Below are 22,102 nucleotides of genomic sequence, written 5' to 3'. Positions count from 1 at the left end.
TTTACGAACTTCAGAGGTTTCGTTCCTGCGCTGTAAAAAATTCTTCATTATGCCCTGCGAAATATTTTATTGCCCTGCGAAATCGACCATTTTTTAGATTGGAGGGGGGGGAAGGTCACACCCCACGGGATTTTCGCCTCAGTTTATGCTGCTTTCTTCTTAGCTTGGTAGTCAGTACCTCTCTTGTCCATAGTTTTGTTTTGCCTTGATGTACATTTGTATGGTAAGATTTAGCAGTTTTTTCAAGAGTTTACAGAATGAAGAAAAAAATGAGCATTGAATAAAGAAAAAATGAGTCCCGATAGCAGTAGTGGACCAAATTGTTCTTGATTAGGAGATTGGCAATATTTCATGAATCTATAGCCACAAAAATACTCTGGCAGAAGCGGAACACCAAGACAGGGTTATGAACATAGGCAATGGCATGTCTTTAAATTTGAGAGTGCTTTTCGTATTTTCAAAAAAATTTACCATTAAACTCGATCCAGGTTTCAATTCTGCCGAAAAGTGAGGATTCGGAAATAGCAGGATGCAGCATCCCTCTTCGAAACATCTTGATGAATAGAAATATCATAAGTGGTGCTCATCAACGTAAACCAAGCCTATAAACCGAGATGTCGTGGTTGTAGTCGTTTAGGCACATTGTAATGGCTATGAGGACTGCTAGTTGTACGAAGAATAAGCAAGAAAAACGAGTTTATTTAGAAGATTTTGAGAAAATATTGTAGATACTTCACATTAAAAACAATTACTGTAAATTATAGGACTCGTCTTCTTTGGTACAATTCAGCTATCCATGGTTGCCAGTACGGTAGAGAGAACACGTGCGAATTCTATGAAGTCAATCAAGAAAAGACATTATCGTAACTTGAGCTACACATAATGAATGTTAATAATTGAAAATTAGTCGCTTCTCGCTAAGCAAAATTTCATAAGCATACAAAGTATAGTCTTCAAATATGAAAATCTACGCGTGCTTTGCATAAAATGATGAATAGCTGAAAGTAGCTCCAGCACAGAGGCGGACATTGTTGGGGTTGTGGAGGAGGGTGAGCGCCCCAACAGTACCTAAATTGTCGGTTAAAACGCAGTTTTAGCCCTTTTGTCGGTAATTTGTCAGATATTTGCTTGTTTTTGTGGGTCTCCCCCCCTTCCATCTGAAAAATTGATTTCACCTCTGCTCGAGCATGTCTTTCACGAGAGTTTGACGGATTGATGCGTGTCTTTAATTCTGTACCATCATAAATATTTTGAAACTTTTTATTAGCAGCATAATCTATTCAATACTGTGCTCAGACGAATTTCGTAGAAGTCACTCTTTTTAAAACCACCTTGATCATGATTTTAATTTGATAAAAGATCTTGCATTCGAATGTAAGATGAATTTTTATCCTGCCTTCAACAAATAGATTGACCATCCTATTTCATCCTCGTAAAATATCCACAAAAAATATCAACATAAAATATCCACTCTAATTATCTTTCCATTCAGTTTCAAGGTACACCTGTTACTACTGTAGATGTACATAAGCATCTTAGACAGTTGATTCTCTTTCTCGCCACATATAAACGGATACTCGTAAAATCCAACAGAGCTACTGGGATAATTAAGTTATTTTTCTTGAATAGGACACCTGCCTCTCTAGGTCAAATCTCCAAGTTACATCCCAAACCTCTGTTGGACTACTTTGATCTTCTAGAGCTACCATGTAGTACTCCCTTATAACCCATATACTCGTACTGGTACTCAGAACTACACCCTGAATCATGTAATACTCCGCTGCCTTGGCTAAGAAAATTCTTCACTTAAACCTGTGAAGGCGACCCTAAATTATCATTCCGCTAGTTCTTTATTAGTAGGTGAGTTTTTTCTCAAACTTGCACATGGCAGCACGATAAGCATTATCACCTGCTTCAACTCTAGATATCTTGAGAATGATATAGTATATTTTAGAGTACAGTTATGTAATGCCGGTATTGTAATTCGAAAGGTTTATAAAAACGGTGGTTTTGAACTCTTTGCTATGCAGTGATAAGAAATAATCCTCAATGCCTGACACTTTCTCATTAACATGGAATATTTATTAGCAAAACTAACATTGAATATTCTAGGTTTTCAAGTCATGGAAACATTTTTTATATGATTGACGGAAGCTCTGAAACATCAGAAAAGTTCAGGTGCAGAAATTACTGTTGTCGTAAATCGAATAAATAAGTAAAGAAGCTGTTGAAAATAGCCCGAGAATCCTTCAAAGAAGCGAAAGTAGAGCACTGAGAAGCGTGGTAAGAATTATTGACAAAAATATAAGTAATTGAAAATCTTGATAAATAATCGTTATTCCAAGGTTTTTAGATGATAAAGCTATAAATATCAGAGGAAAACCTCATTGTGCAAACTCTTTTTAACATAGCCCTCTGACTGTGCTTTCGCCAGTATTTTGTATTGCCTCTTCAATCAAACAACCAGATATATTCTGTATATGACATGTTGATACTAAATTAATTGCCCGGGAACTGTAATTTCCTATTTCTAGAGAAAAATTACGAAATAAGTTAGATAAAACAGACCAATTCATTTACCTGGTGAGTAAAAAAATTCTCATGTAACTAGACTTAGAAAAAAATAAGCCTCATGTCGTCAAAGGGAAAAACAAGAACAATGGAGGAATGACCTTGTCAATACATGATCCAGTAACTATGTTTGATTTCCTTATTCTGTGAATTGAGCATTTTAATATCTTAATTTTGAATTTGTGATTAATCAATCTTTAACTTTGATTTTCTTTAGGGGTTCATTTGCTAAGCAGATTTCTTAAAGTTTGGTTCATTGTTTTTGAAGTTGTCATGGTATGTTGTGTTAGATTAAGCGGGTTTCGACCTATAGATCATATTGAATAAAAAATTAATCCAATCGGCCTAAAGATTGATTCATGGTGGAAGAACTCTGTGATATCTGTATGTTATATAAGACTTTTGTCTACTATGTTTTATTTTCCAATCAAGAAAATTAACTTTGAGTAGTTTAGCCCTTTAGAAGTCTGTTTGTTTGTAGGATACCTGTTTTAGACATCTATAACATGTTAGCGATTACTACATATTAAAACTGACTTCTTTGAACCCAATTCATACCAACTAGATGAATACCCTGCTTTACCAAGTAGACTGATGATAAAGACTTTATCATTCATCGAAAGGTAGCTACATATGATTCTTGCGCCATCTACATATGATTCATAACATCGTTATTGGCCAAGCTGAACTTAAAAAACACATTTCTTTATGCTCATGTTTTTACTACACCTTCTTGATAACGCCTACGTGTTTTTACTTTTATCTAATGTTAGATAGTATTTTCAATCTCTGCACTGGTAGACTTAACAAAATTAACACATTTACGCTGAACCAGAAATCGCTTTGACTGGGCGGCAAATGCATTCATAAAGAAAATTATTAACAGCTTTCAACATTTGTAATGGAAGTGTGATACTAAGAAATCGATTATTCCACGTTGAACGGCGAGATTAATGTATTTTGGTAAGCGGTGTGAGACTTAACAAGAAAAATGTTTAACTCTATAGCAAGGATGGGCAATCAATTATTACAGGGGCTACACGAGAAACCTGAGCTGTGGTGAAGGGCCAAATCAATGATAACTTTATTATGTGCAATATTCATTTCTCCTAATGAGAAGATCAATAGCTTATACCATATTTTAGCTACTACTGGTTATCAGAACGATATAGGCATTTCATTAATATTTTTATGAATATATGAAGTTTAGGTGTGTGTAGGTCAAATGGAAAATATTCCTACAAAAGTTCTGATTGAAAACACTCACGCGGGGCGGACAGAAACGTCCAAAGGGTAGGATCTGGCCCGCGGGCCCTAAGATGCCCAAATCTGCTCTATAGTATGATTGAGCCAAAGAGTGACATAGTATGGTGACAGGACAGGCAATTTCCCCCAACATACCCCTTCGGAAGGGTCTAAGTAAATTGTGGCACATTCATGAAAAGAAGATTGCGCAAAACAAGCTAAATTTAAGTAATTTTCATAAAAATACATTTATATGCTCACATTAATAAGTTACCTTTTGGGTTTTGATAGAAGACACAATTGTTTGCACACGTCTCTGGATGCGTGTCCATCAATGTAGTTCCACATGAGCATATTGGTGGTAGACGTGAGTCTTCTCCATTGACTCTTTGAAGAATAAGGCTCTTGAGAGCATCTATGTACCTGAAGTAAATAAACATACCACTGAAATTCATACATAATTTGCAAATGTCAAAAACTCTTGAAAAAGATTCCTCGTTCGAGGAAGTTGCTATCCTTTAGTTACTCCCTACCAAAGGAAATAATTTCATTCTTCACTATAGTACCATCCTTGTACTCGTTCAGAAAGACATAAAAAGCGAAAAAAACAACCAACATCTGTTCGCTCGAAGACTCCCATTAATTGCTGTCTTGCAACTTTAACAACAAACTGCACCAAAAATAAAACTTTTTTTCTTTTACTATCTATTACTTTCTATCTATTACTTTATATACAAAATGTTTATAATGAAATTGTGCAAATGTATTTGCAAAAAACAGCGAAGGATATCACCAGCACTTGCAAAGACATAATTTCGGACAGATGGGGTGGCAGTCCCCTAAAGAGGCAAGGATCACACTGCCTGCCCGACAGACACGTGGAATCTAGTAGAAGCCTGCCAAAGTAAAATATTTGATTAATAAAATCAAACATAAAAGTCCCTGTGATCAAAATTTTCCTGCGAAAAATAAGCCATAAACTGAAATTCCCATCACCAACAATTTGGACCAGCGTATTTTCTCAAGGGGATTAGATTTGAGAATGAAACATCAAAAAACGTTGGATTATGAAACATATTTTTCATTAAGATTCTTAAACTAATCTACTATAAATTATGAATGTCACAAGTGAATCTAAGGGAATTATAAAGTGATATTAGGTTTTAGCAATGGCTCTCATAGCAACATGAGATGGTGTGATTGATCAATCTGTGGTAATTTTCTTATATTAAAAGGCCCCAAGTAAGCAATGTAAATTGAATTACATAAAATAACAACGAAAATGTAATTAACTTGACTGTGACATGACATAAATGTATCTAAGCAATGGATAAAAACAGGTATCCGAATGAAAAAACAAGCTTGAACAAGAGATAAGTAAATTTTCGCCTTGCATGAACGAGACGAAATGAGGCTTGAGCAGTTTTAAAATCTGAAATATGTAGAAAACTTTAATCTTGGAAAACTGAAAATAAACTTTGATACATAAATCGAGCAAATAAAATTGAGAAAAACCACCGAGACTCAGAAATCAAATAATTGTAAATCAGAAATAATTGTAAATCAAAACTCCATCTATTTGACATTACAGTAAAAACATATCTCTCTCTCTCTCTCTCTCTCTCTCTCTCTCTCTCTCTCTCTCTCTCTCTCTCTCTCTCTCTCTCTCTCTCTCTCTCTCTCTCTCTCTCTCTCTCTCTCTCTCTCTCTCTCTCTCTCTCTCTCTCTCTCTCTCTCTCTCTCTCTCTCTCTCTATATATATATATATATATATATATATATATATTCCCTTTTAATATAAATAGCAATATAACAAAAGAAAAACCTCATGGTCTCTTTTCTTTTTTCCATGTTTTGTTTTGTGCATACGCTGCTCTTGACTTGTTTCACACCATCGACCTAATAGGCAACAGAATAACATGAACAGTAATAAATAGAATTAATATCAAATAATTACGAATATAGTAGCTTTAAATATAGTTAATAAAAAGTGAAGACAAAATTTGCTTACATTAAGCAAGTACATCAATAGAAGGCGTAGATTAAACTCATTTGAATGGCGAAGACATAGCAATTATGAAGATAGAGGGTTTTGTGGCAGAATTTTCTGAACATTAACAGATTACAGAATTTCAAATATATTCATTTATCGCATAGAAAGATAATTCTGCCAAGAAAACTTTCAAAATTCAAAAAAAAAAATTAAAAGATTCACCAATGGAATTAAAATATATTGAAAGAAGAACATTGTTATAACGAGTACTTGAAGAAGCAGAGAGTGTATCAAAAAGAATAAAAGATTTATAAAAAACAAAATGCGAGCAGAACAGCAAAATATTTAGGTATAAAAAAAGATAAGTGACAAAAAGGTGCAAACAATGTAAGGTAGATTCTGTTCCTCTTTTTTCTAAAAACTCAACTCTGAAAGCTAATGTTTACTCAAAGCACAAAAATTAATGGATATCAATAAGATATGAAGATTTCGAACCAATCCATCTGAATCCTCGTGATTTTTATTTGGAATGCAGACTTCAACTTCCTTTTCCATCTTCAGTCGTTCAGTTTCCTTTTCTTGCTTTAGCCTAAAAATAGCATTGTAAAGTTCTTTGAACAATAGCAAAACAATTCTGCTACATGATAAAGTAATCTTACACTAAATGCGGATAATGCTTGTGGGTTGCTGAATAAACTAAATGCAGGAGAATGGAGTCATGCTTCTGCATTTGGAACAAAATGGTACATTTGTCAAAAAACAGGTCTGAATTATTAAAGGATAGAAGATTGTGATAGAATTGTGAAAGAAATATTTTTGCAAAAGTAGCAAGAGTTATATCATCAGAACATCTCAATAGATGAACAGCTGCCACGAGAGAGAATACCTTGTGATAATTCTTAGGTGATTCTTTCGTCTTTGAATTTCCCGCACTTTTTCTCTATCAATATCCATGAATAATTTCCTGTAAGTCCAATACTGCTGCTTATTCTGTCAGGTGAACAAGAAAGAGACAAATTAAAAATCCGGGAGCCGAGCAACCTTAACTCGCATAAAACGCTTTCCAAAACGACAATGTATCGGCTCTTTTAAGAAAATTGCATCACAGACTCGCTTTGATTGTTAGTCAAAAGGGAAATTTGAGATGGAAAATTAAAACGAAACTTAATTTCAGTTAATTAATTTCAGTCGCTCTACCCGCTTTGAAAGTTAATGGCCTATCTAAATCAGTAGTTCACAGCATGGGCCCATATAGACCAGGCGGAGAATAGGGCAATGGTCGCTCGAGAGCGAAATTTATGGGACCAAGTGTTTTGGTCAATTCGAGGGTGCTGATTTCGAAAATCAATGTTATACGGGGATTTTGAGGGGCCATCGGCCTCTTTTTCGTGTTTGAAGTCCCGTCTTTGCGTATATGAAAGTAATAAATGAAAAACAGTTTAAATGGAAATAAGTTAAAGTCTTAAAGTTAATTAAGCATATTTCTTGCGCATAAATGCTTAAAATTGAATTATGGTCTGTTACGGGGGGCCAAAAGCTTCGTTTTCAAAAGAAAATAGCGTAATCTTAAAAATTTTATCCTTAATTAAATAGACATCTAAAAAACTAAATACATCTTTTGTTGAGACTAAATTTTGAATTGTCGTTCGAAGGAAAAATTTAGCGCTATTAATTACTAACTGATAAATGACACTATAAAAAACAATCGGATCATCTCGACGTAATTTAATCGTTTCAACGTTCTTCAAGATCGTCTTCTGAGTCACTGTACACGACACTCTAAGCGTAAAGCTCTTTTTCATTCTGACAATTGAATCCTCATTCACCCCAACCATGATCTATCTACTAGGAAGCCCAACTGAAGCATCAAACCACTTGAAAATCATAGAGATTTAGTTTGCATGGAGAATATAAAGACTTGTGTTTTCTTCATGTGGCGGCAGAAGACTGAGATTTATGATCGCTTTTAATGTCTTTCGAACTTCTGCACAAACAACTTGTGTCGGAGAAGATTTACTCAAGATGTTCTTTGATTTTCTATGAATTCTATGAAATTATCTCAACAGGGAAAATAGCACGGCTTTTAGGAAGAACGCTTGTATATCCACACTTTTTTCAGGTCATTCACTTCAAGCAACTTGTGTAGCCAATTTTCCCTCGATATGGTAAAGCCAAAAGATTCAGATAACCTATGATCGTTATTTTTTTATGAAAAAAGAGAAAGCAAATCTGCATGCGTATTGTTGAAATCATCAATGCGTTTCTCTACCTCTTTATCTATTTGGTTATCAGCTCCAAAGTTTGTCACTATCGGGTCTTTTTTGGCCTTCGATTGTCTAGCAACCAAATCTAGATTACCTGAAAAGCAAGTTTCAAAATTTAGAGTTCGGAAAAAACTCCTTCAAAAAAACTTATTTAATTCAAATCAATTCGAAAAACCTTTTTTGTGAGCCACGGCTAAAATATCAATACAGCCCTATTTTTAGAATCACAATATAAGTCTAAAAAACTTTAGCAGAAAAACGCAATTCGGTCCCAGGTTTGAAGCTTTGAATATCAAGAATGGAAATTTTTCTACATTATCTTGGATTTCCTACAGATAAGCTGGAAAATCTAACAAAATGTTTCAAATATTTATTTCAGTTATGTAGAGAAATATTTCAAAAGGAAAAACAACAAAAGAATTTTTGAAAAGGCAAACAGATGGATGTGATGTTTGGAACAGGAAAAACAGGGATAAGAATTTCTCATAAAGTTATTGTGGTTGTCTCGCTAGAGATTGCGATTGTAGCAAAGATGTTCAATGCTCCTAAGGGGTACCAGGCAGCTACATGGTATTCATTGTACTGCTCTGTGCTATATTCAACTGCAGAGTCGGGAAAACATCACGGCCCCGCGACCACTAGCCGGATGAAGGTAGTAGGTGAAAAATGAGCAAAGTGACCAAGAATTCGGAACCTTTAGGAAGTTGAAGAAGTTGTATTATTGCCTTTTGGCGTTAATATAAAATATAAAATAAAGTCAGACAAAAAATAAAAAAATAATATGCATAATATTATGTTATGTTATGTTATGTTATGCTATGTTATGTTATATTATGTTATGTTATGTTATATTATGTTATGTTATGTTATGTTATGTTATGTTATGTTATATTATGTTATGTTATGTTATGTTATGTTATGTTATGTTATGTTATGTTATGTTATGTTATGTTATGTTATGTTATGTTATGTTATGTTATGTTATGTTATGTTATGTTATGTTATGTCATGTTCCGTTCTGTTCTGTTTTGTACTAGACGGCACTGTACTGTTTCGTACTGTACGGCACTGTATTGTACCATACCGTACCGTTTAATTTTGGGCTCTTTTGATTTCATCTGGGTGTGAGTTCAGATTTACAATCCTTGACAACTGAATGATCTGATATCAGACTTGTTGTTCTAAACTTTGGTATCAGAAGGGGGATTTATATACAAAGGGTATGACTTGCAAAGTTTGCAAAAATTAGTCAAGAATGAAAAACAATGAAATTTATAAGAACATACTTATAATAACATATGAAGAAAGAAGCACGCTCAAAGGATTGATGCTTTTTACGGAAGATTCAAAGACCCTGTTCACACGATACCGATACCGGTTTCGAAATGAATCCGGTATCATGTGAACAGAGCTTAATATTCGTATCGGACTGGGTGAGTGAATCTGATTTGAAATGAATCCAGTATCGTGTGAACAGGGCCTAAGACTCACCACTGTGAGACTCGTCATTATGAGACGGCACAGCCTCTGTTTCCGGAAGATTAAAGCGAATTTTACGCTTCTCTTTGCTGTTTCTCCTTGCCTTGTGGAATTCCCTGTCACAGTGATCTTTCTCGGTGTTAATCTTTGAAGACTGTTGTTTCAAGGACCTCTCAGTGTCAAACCCTTTCCACATATCATTTAAAATTTCACCTGGCTGTCTTTTCTGTTCATTGTCACAATGTAAGGAAAGCTGATCAAGAACTTGGCTTGCGTCTCGATCCTGCAGTGCAATTATATCATGCTACATAATATTAACGAGTAATGACGATGAGTAACAGCAAGCTACGAAATATACCCGTCTTATCCCTGCATCGAATAGCATTATCCCACTTAAAGTCCTTTTCACCCTAATGACTAAATCAACGTTTTCATTAAATAAAAGAGAGCTGGTATATCATGAGGACCTGCAAGATCCAGTGTGACTAAAGGATTGATTCTAAAGGTGAATACTATTTTTTATCACAATAAAAACAAATACAAAAAAACTCAAGTTGATCATTATTGAGATGGAGGCTAAAACATAACGATATCGAGTTGCCTCCACATCCAACGCTACAAATAATCCAAAACTTTGCATAAATGCATAAATACACTATAAATACACAATACAGAACAACACAGCACAACACAGCACAACACAGCACAATACAATACAAAATGCAACTTTGTAAGGTCATCGTGTTTAGTTGTAAGGTAAATACTATTAGGTCATGTTTATATATAAGCGAATTGGAAATTCAATATTAAGATTTTATCTCCTGAAAAGTCAATAGAAGTAACTAACGGAATCACAAAAGGTTCTTAGAGTAATGATTAAAGAATCAAGAACGTGTTACAGGTGGATGTATCTTTTATAGAATATATTCTCTTGGGCTCAGTCAGGTTAGCCTAACTAAAGAACATGATCAAATTTGACATTGTTTGAAAAATCTCTTCTGATTCAACTCCTAAATGATTCAAGTGAATTCATTTTCATTCGATGTCATTTCTCGTTTTATATTTATCAAAATTTTTGTACAGTGCAAAGCAAACCAGTTTACAAAATGTTCAAATATTACTTAATTTTTTGGATTTTAGTAGGGTGAAAACTATTTTTTAACAAGATATAAACCTCCAGTTGGACAAAAAATATTCTAAGGTAAAAAGACACATTGAAGTTATCGAGTTCCCTCTAAACATAGGTAATGTTCCCACAAAATCATCGGTATAGCCTTCTTAGCGTCCTAGCGTCTATATGGTTTTGTTGTTGAACCAGAAAGATTACATAGGAGATGAGTTGCGTTGTCTCTGTCAATAAACATCGCAGCCACCTCGCAGCACTGAGACCCTTGGCCTAAACTGCTTCAACCTCGTTCTTTTCATGCTGTGCTTGGAGAACTTTTCCCACAGTATCTTCAGAATCTAGAGCCTGTATATTAATATAAACATGAGGTTGCGCAACTAATCAGATCTTCCCTAGGACGGACATTTGAGATTCTAAATAAAAATATTCGAGAATTGAAGAGAGACATTTAAAATTCAAGTAATGAAATCTGCTTACAGCTTTTAAATCCTCATCGCAACTTTTTCTTTGAGGCTTTGCCTGCCCCCAGTAGCCTCCTGGAAGGCCTGACTGTAATAAGAAATTAAAGATGGTGGTCAATGCATAAAATGCAAAAATTAATAAAAAAAGAAGAAAATGGTCTGAAATTTTTGCTCGACCCTTGGAACTATGCAATGTGAGAATTTATGAAAGTCTAATATTGAACATGATAGGGGAATATCACATTCCTTAGGACATCTGTTTGTGTTGCAGTCTGTTGGGAAGGGGACATTTATAACTGACCGAAATCATTTTTCAATTGCATTTCATAAAGCAAAGTTGATAGAAAAATTCTTCCTTCAGTCTTCAAGATTTCTAAAGCTTTCCAAGTTCGTCGTTGGTGAATATTATCCTAAATAGACTCTTAAGAGCCAGAAAAAAAGATATGCTGGGGATGAATAAAGCAGCCAATTGATAGGGCAGCTTGCCAATCTTGCTGGTGCACTACCTGCATTATTTGATTATGAATGAAATAGCATACCAAGTCTGTGTTCATCACTTTCGACAACAAGCAGGCCCTTGCTTGGCTTGACTGCTCTTTTATCTGCAACGAGACGCTAGAAATAAACAGCAGGTTTTGCAATATGTTTAGTAATTGATTGATGTTGTAAATTATTAAAGAATCTAGGCAAAGACAAACTAAGGCTCACGATAGGCAAAAAACGTACCTGTGACTATATCCATTAGTTTTCTGAAGTTCAAAAATGACCAAATAAGACGATATCGATGTTATTTATAAGAAGATGTTATACAAAATCTCGTGATAAAATTATTTTAAGAGTTGAGAAACAAAACTTAAAGCAGTTTCAAGTAGAATTGTCAGAGACCCCAAAAGTTGGGCCTGAATGAGCTTAGCCGTCCAAAAATTCCAAAATGTACTTGAAACAATAAAGAATCATTTTGCTTTGGCTGTCAGCAAGTTGAGCCTGTCAGCAAATTACTGCGAACTACCTTAAAAAATACTGATAACAAATGTAGAACTACAGTGTATTTATGACTTTACAATGATCTGCAAATATGAAATGCTAGACTCTAGAAAATTTGGATATTAAACTAAAGCCATATTTCTATAGTAAAGCTCATGGTGATTCAGAAAACACTATTTCTGATAATGATTGTATTAACAGTGATAAACAATCTGTGCTGAAACAATGAGCAGATGTTTGGCTAGTTTATGTTAAAATGCGAATTAAATTCACAAATAACTGACTGAGGATTCAAAAATTACAGACATAATAAGATATTTTAGGACATTCAAGCATTACGTAAACAAATGATTCAACTCCAACCCCTAAAGACCAACGGTTTATTTTAACCATAAAAGGCCAAATGATTATGATATGATAAAGAAAAATATCTAAAGGTTTCACTTGATACAATGCTGCAGCACAAGACATTTTGAAATAAATGCATTCTTCAAGGAAAACCTATGCACCGACATATACATGACAAAATGCAAAATAAATTTATGATTTTAGAGTTTAAAATTGTCATTTTAATCATTCTTATACATATGTTCTCAATAGCTTGTCACTCTAACGATATATAAAAAAACTAAAAATAGATAATGAATGAACCATTATAAATGTTTTGCCATAAACTTCATTATAAATAACCGTATTATAATAAAATTGGGTAAGGCGGTTAAAAATAGCTAATGAGAGCAAACTGGGTAGATTCTTATTGTTACCTGAAATTTATTAGGAATTAAGTGGGGTTAAGAGGCTCATTCGTTATTTCATTTATTATGCCATTTATCATTTATTATTCCATATTTGCCTAGTTTCCATTTTATTATGTGGGGACAGCATTCAACCTTTTTTTTCTTGTGCTATTCTGGATGGTTTTACCATCTGCCTCCACACTCTTTTATTGTGCCTTTATCTATTGTATATATATCCCCATTTTCTCACCTCCAGCTGGGCCTAGCAAGTTTGTTCATGTCATTTAATTAGCTTTTTTTCTTCTTGTAAAATGTGTTAGCCTTTTTGTTTTGATTACATTATTTAATGCTCCAAATGTATGTGATAGTTGTTCTGAAGAAGCTTTCAACAACACCCTAAACAGGTTGCTCTGTATAATCAAGCCTCTTTGCATAAATAAGTACAACATATAGGTGACCATACAAACTGGCCATGCAAAGTAAAACAAAATTTTAGGCAACACCTTGTGGAAAAGTAAATGGAGCCAAAAATTCATACTTGCTGAGTTTTCTGATCAATTTCTTGCACAGAGCTCAATACATTATCCATACTGTGACTTGCATCTGTGTTTGCCTCTCCAACCATAATGTTCTTAATTTTGTCAGCAGATATACTGGATCTAAATGAGCAAGTATTCCTTCTAGCTGTCGGTATTTTCTTTGGAAAAGCACTCTGACAAATTACATTGGTTTCTTTCTCCACCTGGATGTTAGAAATGTAACTTCCATGAAAGTTGATATGAAATTCAAATATTTGGTTGTGTTCTAAGCAAGTTATTAAAAATTTGAAGGTTCTTGCTTAAGATATAAATCATCAGCCTAAATGGAAAGCACTGTTAAATTGATGGAAGGAGTTTACTCTCAGCAAAATTTACAGTACAGCAAGTAAATATCAAAGAAGCAATACTATCAAAGAAATGTTTATGGAAAAGCTTTATCTGTCATATTTGAGGACCACTGTTTTATAGAAAACTGTATTTGAACCTGTAGTCTTAGTTTATCAGCCAGACAAAGCAACATGTTCCAATATGAGTGAGTCTAAGCATCACTATTTACCGATGAGCTATTGGTTAGGACTTTTTGCCAAATATATTGTTTTTAGCAATATTCATATGTCCCAGAAACAAACCTTTTCTAAAGATTTATTGAGCTCTTTCTTGTGCTCAAATCTTTTCACTTTTCTCACTCTTTCAGAAACCTCTTGCTGAAATTGTCTGAGCTTCTCATTGCGATCCTTTTCAATCTGCTTTATCTTTGCATGCATCTCTTCAGCATCAACCTTAACAAATTCATATATCTTTTCAAAGTTTTGCTCAAACCAATAGGCATGGAAGATACACTATGCAAATAACATTGCTGGATATCATGAATACCTTTATTTAATGAAAAGTAAATTAAACAATTTTGCAACATCAAATCAGATATCAATCATAAATCAAAATATTATTCTTTACCTCACTCAGTCTTCCCAACATTATGTACCAGTCTATAAATATAGACTCCTTTCTATATCTAATTAGATTCCCTTGAGTGCAAGGGACATGCAAAAATCAAACTATTCAAATTATCAAAAATAGATTTTGTCTTGAAAAAAAAAGTTTTGACAACAAAGAAAACATAAAAACTTCAAATTTATTTAAACACCAGGCCTTGCCTGGAAAGGTGCTTGTTAAAACTTTACAATAACCATTGGGAGCAATTTAATGAGTACCTGCAAACGTAAAATAATATTGCTGTGAAAAAATCATTGTCTTAAATGACTGCAGTGTTATGATTTATAAAATTTGTACAAGAGTTTATACCATCAATCTTTTGATGACATTTTATACTCATTTTATACCCAATTCCTTTAAATATCACATCTAAAAAATACATTCTCCAAATAAAACTTTATTTTCCTTGCATCAAAAATACGAACATAAAAAAAGCAATTTGAGAGTTTAATCATTTGAAAATGCAATGGAAAATGCATTGATTTGTTTTAACTGAGAAGTAAATGCAAACTTTTGAAAACACATGTGTATATATCACCTGAGATCTGTTTATATAATGCTGTATACAAATAGATACCACTCTACAGCCAGTCTGCAGAGTATGGCATGTGCACACCGGAGATATTTTTGTGCAAAATCTGTTGCACACCGGGTATTTTTGGGTATGGCAACTAAGATGGGTGTGGCTTGGTGTAGTCCCATAGAAAATGTCAGCTGATAAAAACAAGCACAGTTTTGTATGAACAATTTGAGGTATCATGAATCTTACTTGACAAATATACAAATAGAAACTTGCGCTATCTTCAACAGTATACTTCACACGCATTTTTACGGTGAAATGCAAATTCACAAATTTTAACCACAACATGGGAAAATAGTCGGTGCACACCAGCACACCAGACATTTTTGGTGGTGCACACCGGCACACCAGGCTTTTTGCTCGTGCACACCGGAGATCTCGTCGAAAAGTGCCATACTCTGCAGACCGGCTCTACAGATCACACCCAGGGCTCAGGGGTGTGGTTCTATAGGGACTCAATCCCTACAACAATGCTGAGGAGATCATTTCTACTTTTGCTACTATTTTTGAAACATTTTGCACTCCTTCAAAAGAAGCTCTCAAGGCAATTTCATGTAGTGGTGTGAAATGGAGCTTCTTAAGATTCTTAGGAGCTCTTAGGAGCTTTTTTGGAGCACCTTAATTTTGCTAAGAGCAAGGCCTGTGAAACATATGCTGAAATAATTTTTAAACATATCAGTGCTCTTCTTTGTAACAAAACTAATACCTCCTTTGGATCCTTTTTGTGGCACAAAGCCACCCCAGAAGAAAACTGCCCTGGTTACAGCCGTCGCGCATATTAGATAGCTGGGAACCTTTTAGCATCATAAGTAGATCTAGAAGTATAACATGTCTATATACAGCGTTAATGTTGCTAGAAAAGACTGCTCTTTTCCATAGTTTTGCTGAACTTCGTTTACCTTATGCATTTGAGTGCCCTATATACAGAAAAATTCGAATCTACAAAGTGAAAAGTTTTCTAGCGGATCTAAAATGCCAAACAAAATTTCCTGTTTATCTGTTTGCTTGGTGGTTTGGCCTTGATAAATAAAACATCAAATCAAATAATAAAAGCCAAATATCTGTAAAATAGGAAACTAACATGAGCTTGTCCAGGTCCAATGTGTAGATCGCAAGGCCCAACATCAATATTTTTGAAACACTCAATCCAGGCTGAAAAATCACTCGAATAAGCACTTCTATTTGCAATAAGGCCCTTTGATTGCATTCTTATTGCTTCTCCATGTCTTCTCTGCTTTAAGTTTGATGTTACATCGACATTTGTACAATTCGTTTTCAAATGATAACTGCCACTGGAAGCCATTTTGATAGCCAAAAACAAATACACAGACACAGATTTGGATTTCCGCGCCAGGGATTATGGGACTGCTCCTTCACAGAATAGAAATTCTGTGGCTCCTTCACATCTCCTGCTTATAAGAAGACGCATTTTTTGTTTCAGGAGAATGCATTTTTCCTGGTAACCTAGATCTTTTCATCCTTTGGCCAACTTTTAAATATCACGCTCATACACTATACAAGTTGAACAATAATCATATATTTCAGTTGCCAGAATATACGGATCCTGAAAATACAACGGATCACGAGAGTACATTGTTCTTTGTTGATATGGTTAAAATTCTGCATGTTAAGGGTAGGTTATTCTATTCTCAAAGAAACTTAAATCAGCACCATATACTTAATTTGGCATGCAGATTTTGGCGTTTTAGTACTTAAAGTATCTTAGTTGATTTCCGAGACCTAGGGTTGCCTTTTTGTGTTGAAGTTTTTGAAGAACTTAGTCGCCGATCGTCACGAAACAACCAAGGCAGACCTTAATCCAAAGCATGGTTGACACTTAAACTTAACAGTTTCTTTATCTTTCTTGAGCCAAGTACTAGAGTTTCTAAAGTATTTTGCCATCCTTGTACTAGTGGCTTTTACACCAGTTTCTTATCATTAAAGAAAATGTGTGAAATCTTTTGATAAACTGAAATCTTATGCTTATTGTGCAGCAATTAGGATTTTCAATTCGAGTTTCATATAGAACATAAAAATCATTCTTAGCCGACGTATCTTTGAACTTTGCAGCATGAAATATACTTTCCTTGATATTTTTCAGTGAAACGTATAACCAGTCTTGATGGCTCACGTCTTTTAAATCAACGAAACATCAAAGCTACAAGCTACGATTTATAAGGAAGGATTTTGCTGTAAAGTTTCCATAGACCGGGATTAAATCAAACTTAATACAATATATTTGTTTTCATTAACCTATCTTGAAAAGAAGTTGTTGGAATCCTAATCTTGAAAAGTATCAACATTACATAAATTCTAATAACACATATTTCAATAAGGAATTAAGATACTAATAGAAAAACAACATTTGAATGACAATTTGTATTGAAAATGTCGAAGGGGAAATCACAGAAATAATCTCATACCCTTTGTTGTAAAATCTGGAAAATTCTTTACAAAATCTGAAAAATCTCCAACAAATCTGAAAAATCTAAAAAAGTCCTCTATACTTTTGCAATTTTCCTTCTAACAATGTGCTACGAATTGGCTAGATATGCAATTTGGGAGAATTATAGATAAATGTAGCAGGGCTAAATGTTAGTAGGGATAAATTCGTAGGGATAAATGCTTCAAACTGGACAAAAACTTAGTAGGGATAAATGTTTAAAACTGTCAACAATCAAACTTATTGCAAATAGCAAGATGTCAAATAGCAAATAGCAATTAATGCACATAAAATTACTGCCCCGTCCCATTTAAACAATCTAACGACCCACCAAATATGTTGGATGTTAAATTAAATATTGTAAAATGGTTGGTCAAGTGAACACCTTGACCAAAATTGCTTGATGTGCGCATGTAGCTCGTGTATCTCGCGTGTCTCTTTTTTGAGCCTGTTTACTCTTTGGTTTCGCCGTTTTATTTTTCCTGAAGTAAATTGAATGCCATATCTGGTCGAATCTGAAATTTATTTATTATAGCCATAATGTTGATAAGATTTGAAGAAGGTTTACATAATGACTCGGCTCAAAATTGCGAGAGCTCCAGAACTTGACCCCTAGACCTTACTGAGAATTCTGTACTGCCCAATATCCCAAGGCATCAAGAAGGATTGTGTCAAACTAAAAACTCTTTTCAGTTTGATATGATCATCGCATGTTGACTCAGAACTGCAACCTTTCCAGCCCACCAGGTAAAGCATCACTCTAGGTCTGCCTCTTACCTGGCAGGTTGTTTACAGTCCTGTAGAGTACATACCTGTCAAGCTACTGAGGTGTCAAAACCTCAAGCTTGTTTACAAGCAACAATTAAACCATAAGAAAACCATATTTTTGTCATTCGTTGTTTCTATGCTTCAAAGAAATTGCGGGACCGTATTTACTTCTTCAAAAAGAAATAAATACGGTTATTCAAAAATGTTAGAACCTAGTGACTTATAAACGGACACGTGACACCATATTGCCTAAAGCCTTACGTTGATGACGTCGTCAATATAGATCCTGTAGACTAGGTCCAATGTTAGATGTATTAATGAAAGGTGCGTTTTCTATTGCAGTTGATTACCAGCTTGTATTTTATGTTCAATATTCTATTATCATGCGCAATTTGCCCGAAATCAATCCCTTGAATTATTCATGAGAAAAATTTTCTACTGAAATGTAAGAACAAAACCGCTTGTAAATGTTTGTACACGGCAGTCGAAGTATAATTTGCAATGTTAAAGTACAGGCGATGAAGCGTCTATAATTCAAAATGGTATCTAAATGCGAATACCTTGGATATACCTATGAAGATGTCTCTTCATACAAGGTTTCTTTGATACTCATATCTCTTGTCATACTCAGCATTGCGTTACCAGCGATGTTACTGAACGGGTCAATATTGGTAGCAATATACAGGAAAGCAAAATTTCATGTACCAGCTTATTTCATAATCAGTAACCTTGCACTGACAGATTTAATGGCCTCTGTATTCACATATAATGCGTATGCTGTGATATGCATTTTGTTTGTTGCGAGACAAGATGCCTGTAACGTGGCATTAATTGTTGCACCGATTTCTTATCTCTTGGGTTTTGTGAGCTACCAGACAGTGGTGTATCAAGCAGTGGAAAGATATATTGCAATTTTTTATCCTCTTTGGTATCATGAAAGATTTCACAACAAATATGCCCTTCTTGGGGTGGCTGTTGTTTGGGGCATCTCTGTCTTCAGCACTGCGCTCTGGTTTACGGTGAAAAACAGTATAGCAATTGAATTGTACTTTGGAGTTACATCAGTAGCAGATCTCTTCGTTGTAATATTTTGCCATACAAGGATTCTCTGCCAGGTACGAAAGACACAAAGACAAATCAGTGAGCAATTATTGAACCACGAAGAAAGGAAGAAATTCATTGCCGAATCTCGTGTAGCTAAGGTAACAGCGACTATATTGTCTGCTTTTCTTGTGTGTTACCTTGCAGAATTAACAATGCTTTCCCTCATGTCTACCTCACCAAAGGGTAAGGCACAATTCGGAGTGTTCCAGTACTGGTCATGGTTTTTGTGTTTAGCAAACTCAATAGTCAACCCAATCATAATTCTTCATCAACTACGTACTCTCCGGAAGTCAGTGGTTATCATTTGTGGTGTGACCAAATGTTTCTCGGCAGGGTCCCCAGAGAATCAATCAACTTTTGCAATGACAAGCCAGCAATAAAATTCCATCTGATTATTTTGATATCTTTCAAAGCATCCTACAATGCCATCACTGCACTGTTTATTTTGAATAGTATTCAAAGCAATCTACACTGACATGAAATTACATCCCCTGTTAAGTTTGAATATTTATATCAATGCAGAACCGTTGTGATATGAATCAAATCCAGTAAGTTTAGAAAGTCTTTCCCTCTCTCTGTATTGAAGATCTCAAGAACAACACATCCATAACATAACATAACAAGATTTTTTATTTTCAAATGCATGTTCTAAGAGGCATTATTCATTTAACATCATTAGCTTAAATTAATTTTGTAGCAAATGTTTTAGCACAATAAGTAAAAATGGTAATATTCGAAAATATTATTAAATTTGAGGATGAATAAGTAGATGGAATAAACAGTAGCTTCTATTTTTAAAGAAAAAGAAAACAAAATAAAAAGCAGTTGAGTTAACTTTATCGAGAAATCAAACCTCTTATCGTCTACTTTACTCAGAAATGTAATTGCACATTGGCAGTCAATAAAAGTCTTGAAAAGGCTTCTAGATTCATGTAGAAACATCTATTCGTTGTTGAGTTTATAATAAAGTATCAATTGAAATACATCAATAAAAGTAACCAGCATCAAGATTGACTAATGAAATTTCCTAGTTCCTTGCTACTGAAATATATGGAGGAATTTCTGATTTCAGTATTAATGAGTTTTGACTGAATTGCCTCCTGCCCACGTAGATAACCAGTCCATACATCTGCATACATACTCGAGCTTCGTTATTCATCGATTTGGGGTACATTTCTTTAAAAAGCTAATTCTCTCCTCACTTTTGTCTTTAGGCAACTACATTAAGCTTATGAAAAAACTTAGTTTTCTTATATAGCTAGAGTTATACGTTATATGGAATTAAAGCCTATTTAGTTTTTTTGCATCACCGTTATTTTGTATTGCATCTATTGTAGCAATTCTCGGTGAAAAGAGATGCAATTATATTCCTGTTTGTGGCGTGTGAGTAAGATCAAGGTTCACGCATGACTCATCCACGCCTTCCTTGCTTTCGAACTCAATTAAACACGGCATACAATGAAAATGCTAGAACATTATTTGTGCTTCTGAGAAAGAGTTCAAACGGTCGAAGTTTTATATTTATATTCTGACGAAAAGAAGGATGATAACATAAACAAAAAGAATTAAACACCAGCAAGTTTCCTTCCTACATTCATAAAAATGTTTAAACTTCTTATCCACTTAGAATAATCTGATTTTACTGAATGTTTTTATCACCACTATAAGAAGATTTTAACCAAAGCTAAACACGCAGCATGCATTTTTCAACGTTTTACTATATTGAATAACAGCATTGATAGAAAGGGACTTGTAGGGGCAATGTTCATGGGCCCCTCAAAGGTTTGTAATCGGGTAAGATATTGTTTTTTATTAGAAAGGTGAGTGCTTATGCAATGAACTTGGATTCCCATCAGCTTATGAGAAGCTATTTTTCTATGAGTCAACAGAGAGTAAAGATCAACAACTCTTTTAGCTAATGGAAAGAAAGAAAAATTGGAGTACCCCAAAGGTCGTCACTAGGGCCTTTATTGTTTAATGTCTTGTAAATAATATTTTTTTTGGTTAACCTCACATACCGCTGATGATACAACAATCGCTGCATGCCATCCTGATATTTATGCCATTGTTACACAGTTAGAAGAAGAAGATGGCTTTTTATGATAAAATTTTTTTCGGACGACTTTTCAAATCAAAATGATGCCAAATTCCACCCATTTTGTGGGTTTTTAGCGTATCTGTAAGCTTGAAAATTGCAAATATAGATTGTTGGAGCTAATTAGCTTTTTAGCTATAGATGAATAAATTTGTAGTGCCAACAGAAGAGAAATTTTTATGAGTGATAACAATAGCAATGATAAAAATTGTAGCTAAGGTAATTTCTTTTAAATGATCCTCGACCCCAATTCTACATCTCTTTCTCTACCAATTTGTCAAATAGACTTAACTTTGATATAATCAAGTTTGGATTCTTAAGATTATATGTCAAATGCTGATGCCTTGACATATTGCACTTTCTAGTTTCCATTGCTGATCCTCAGCACGTTTCTTAAAGAAGATGACGACATAATCTACAAATTAATCATTTAAATTAATAGACAGGTGTCAAACCTAAACCTAGTAAAGCTTCTATTGTTTAGCATTGTTCACTAAATTTGTTGATCTTTGTTCGTATATGTAAATGAAGCTTCCCAATGGAAATTGGACTGTCGAAATAGGTGGTGCCAGGGCAGAGTTAAGTAGGCAATAATCAACGACGTAATGGACTGAAGTTACTTTTAGTTCAAAAACTAGGGGCTCCCAACTTTTAGGGGCCTGACAGAATTTTATTTAATGCTGGTAATCTTGATTTGATCATGTGATAAACAAGTACAGG

At 34.4% G+C, this 22,102-nt stretch overlaps 1 protein-coding gene across 2 annotated transcripts; it reads right to left on the bottom strand.

The window, feature by feature from the left end:
- Positions 1 to 696: 696 nt before the first annotated feature.
- Positions 697 to 16,418, bottom strand: LOC135684132 (uncharacterized). Of its 2 annotated transcripts, none has more exons than XM_065199540.2 (12): positions 16,054 to 16,418; positions 14,029 to 14,178; positions 13,399 to 13,602; positions 11,679 to 11,741; positions 11,156 to 11,227; positions 9,565 to 9,835; positions 8,079 to 8,167; positions 6,696 to 6,799; positions 6,305 to 6,398; positions 5,642 to 5,715; positions 4,091 to 4,239; positions 697 to 833 (listed from the first exon to the last, which is right to left on the bottom strand). In XM_065199540.2, the coding sequence occupies exons 1-12, from the start codon at positions 16,273 to 16,275 to the stop codon at positions 787 to 789; spliced, it is 1,539 nt and encodes a 512-aa protein (XP_065055612.2). In that variant the 5' UTR covers positions 16,276 to 16,418; the 3' UTR covers positions 697 to 786. The 2 variants fall into 2 exon arrangements, with proteins under 2 accessions (XP_065055612.2, XP_065055613.2); XM_065199541.2 differs by having other exon boundaries at positions 9,766 to 9,835.
- Between the last annotated feature and the right edge of the window lie 5,684 nt (positions 16,419 to 22,102).

This window comes from Rhopilema esculentum, chromosome 21 (genome assembly GCF_057945365.1).
Source record: "Rhopilema esculentum isolate cy_ngs chromosome 21, ASM5794536v1, whole genome shotgun sequence".
NCBI classification, from domain to species: domain Eukaryota; kingdom Metazoa; phylum Cnidaria; class Scyphozoa; order Rhizostomeae; family Rhizostomatidae; genus Rhopilema; species Rhopilema esculentum.
This window is presented reverse-complemented; position numbering and strand designations above follow the sequence as displayed.

Excerpts from the sequence above, each read along its gene's own strand:
- LOC135684132 (XM_065199540.2), bottom strand. The coding sequence starts at position 16,275 with ATGGCTTCCAGTGGCAGTTATCATTTGAAAACGAATTGTACAAATGTC. Across the intron at positions 14,179-16,053 it reads TTGGACCTGGACAAGCTCAT|GTTGATGCTGAAGAGATGCA; the intron begins GTTAGTTTCCTA and ends GAATTTGTTAAG. Across the intron at positions 8,168-9,564 it reads TAATGACGAGTCTCACAGTG|GTAATCTAGATTTGGTTGCT; the intron begins GTGAGTCTTAGG and ends CTTGCTTTTCAG.